General features: G+C 42.7%; 1 protein-coding gene across 1 annotated transcript in view; it reads left to right on the forward strand.

The window, feature by feature from the left end:
• The first annotated feature begins 1,371 nt into the window (after positions 1 to 1,371).
• STOM (stomatin) overlaps positions 1,372 to 1,982 on the forward strand; it is a 14,355-nt gene continuing 13,744 nt past the window's right edge. Inside the window, exon 1 of the mRNA XM_026860642.1 lies at positions 1,372 to 1,411. Coding sequence (XP_026716443.1) covers positions 1,372 to 1,411 — 40 coding nt within the window. The remainder of the gene's footprint in view (positions 1,412 to 1,982) is intronic.

Raw genomic sequence — 1,982 nt, forward strand, 5'->3', positions numbered from 1 at the left:
CTAACAGTGAAAAGACCATATCCCACAAGACACTTAGTAATTCATTTTCTAAGTAACAAGGCAAAGAACCAGGTGATATTGCTGTCCTTGGATCTGGTCTCTTTGGATGAGGACTGAACTGTTTTCACACAATGAGGCACCAGGTCACAGAATCCCATTAATTCTAATTTAATTATATCATATTTATTAATCATGGTCAAATATTGTATGGCGTTGCAAGCTGCTGCACGATATTTGAGAGCTGTATGGAGATGACAACTTCAGCCTACATAAAAATGTTCAGTTTCTTCTTTAGACAGCTCAAAGGTTCTCTCTTCCTTTTACACATTTCACTTTACACATTTTAAATGTACACAGCAGTTTTGGACAATTTAGCATTTTCTTCTGTCTTTCCTATGGATATTTTGCATGGCAGGGGAATGGAAAGAGACATGATGAATTTTAGAGAAGCAGCTCAGTCAAATCACCTTCAACATGAGCTGGCAACCGCACTGCTCATGGTTCAACATTTTAGCAGGTCAGTAAAACTGCTGCTGCTGGAACCACTTCCATCCATAGTGGTTTCTCCACTGCACCTACTCAATGGATAAAGAAAGACATGGCCTACAAAGTTGTTTAGATTAATTGTGCAAGAATACAGGTGAACTCCCACAAAATTGTAGACAATGGAACAAAGCAAAAATATTTTAGAATTACTAATATTGAAACAGCAGGTGTCAGCTGTCACACAAGCATGTAAGTAAAGATAAAGGACAGAAGGGAATTTTAATGGATCATAAGCACTCAGGGATCTTGAGACAGATTTAGTCTTTAGTCTCATACGCTGCTAATCTGGATCAGTCTGAAATCAGCTAGCAAAAGTGTGGCAGCAGGAGTTCATCCAGCAACAGAAAGACCGTTCAGGTATCTCACTCTCGCTGGGAGAAAGTGTTGGTCCTTCACTTGATGCAGTTCGTCCCACTTGGAGACTTCAAGAAACAGGAGCACATTTCAGCATTCGGCACTCAGGCAGAGATTCTTCTCAGTCATGCTGCCTAACCAAAAACTTTGCTCCTCTGGTACATAAAGCAAAATTCAAGCTACCTCCAAGGAGGAGTCTAACCACAGAACAATATCAACTGTTTAAATAAATATCTCTATTCTAGTAGTAGTAGTATTCTAGTAGTCTAATACCGTTTTTCATCCACAGGCTGCTATGTGTTTTACAAAGAAGCCATCAATCCCACACTATCAGTACAGCAATGCCACACGATGAGCTTGCACATCCCTCTACCTGCCCATTAACTACCAACTTTTATGACCAATAGAAGTTAATGATTAGCCATGAATCACCAATAGTTCTCCTAATCCAGCCTAATCCAGAACTCAACCATGGAACTTTTTCCAAAGGTGACAATCTTTATGACACCAGGTAGGTACTGACTCTATGTGTAATTACGTGTTTGTACGCACACCTTGTTTCTGTGGGAGGAACCTTGTTGAAAAGCAGCAGAGATCACAACTTCGAGGTCTTCAGAAAGGGATGAAAACTCTGAACTCGCCATCATCGTCCTGCAACGGGTCAGGAAAAAAAAATCAGTAATACCTGAAACCTGAGTTGAATTTTTGAAAAGCAGTGGGTTTTTTTCTTCACGATTGTTTTATTTCTCTTCCCATTTTGGACACTTCAGTCTGATCGCAGGGAGAAATACGGCGTGCATTCGCGCTTTTCTCCTCAGGTGGAGTGGGTGAAAGGTAAATTTTACTCGTTTTAAAGCTGCTCCTTATTCATTCTTTTATGTGAGACCGTACCTCACCCATTAAAAGCCACCAACTTCATTCTGCACGTTGAAGTACACACGAAGCCAGGGCGCAGCTCCAACTTTCCTTGCGGGTCCCCAACCCCCTGACCGAGGCTTCTCCTCGCCCTCTCCCCGCTCCGGCGGCCCATTTGCCCTCACTAAGGCCGCTTCCCGCGGCCAGCCGCCGCCCGAGCCCCGCGG

The sequence above is a fragment of the Athene cunicularia genome (assembly GCF_003259725.1).
Source record: "Athene cunicularia isolate RWA chromosome 17 unlocalized genomic scaffold, athCun1 chr17_part1, whole genome shotgun sequence".
Taxonomy (NCBI): Eukaryota; Metazoa; Chordata; class Aves; order Strigiformes; family Strigidae; genus Athene; species Athene cunicularia.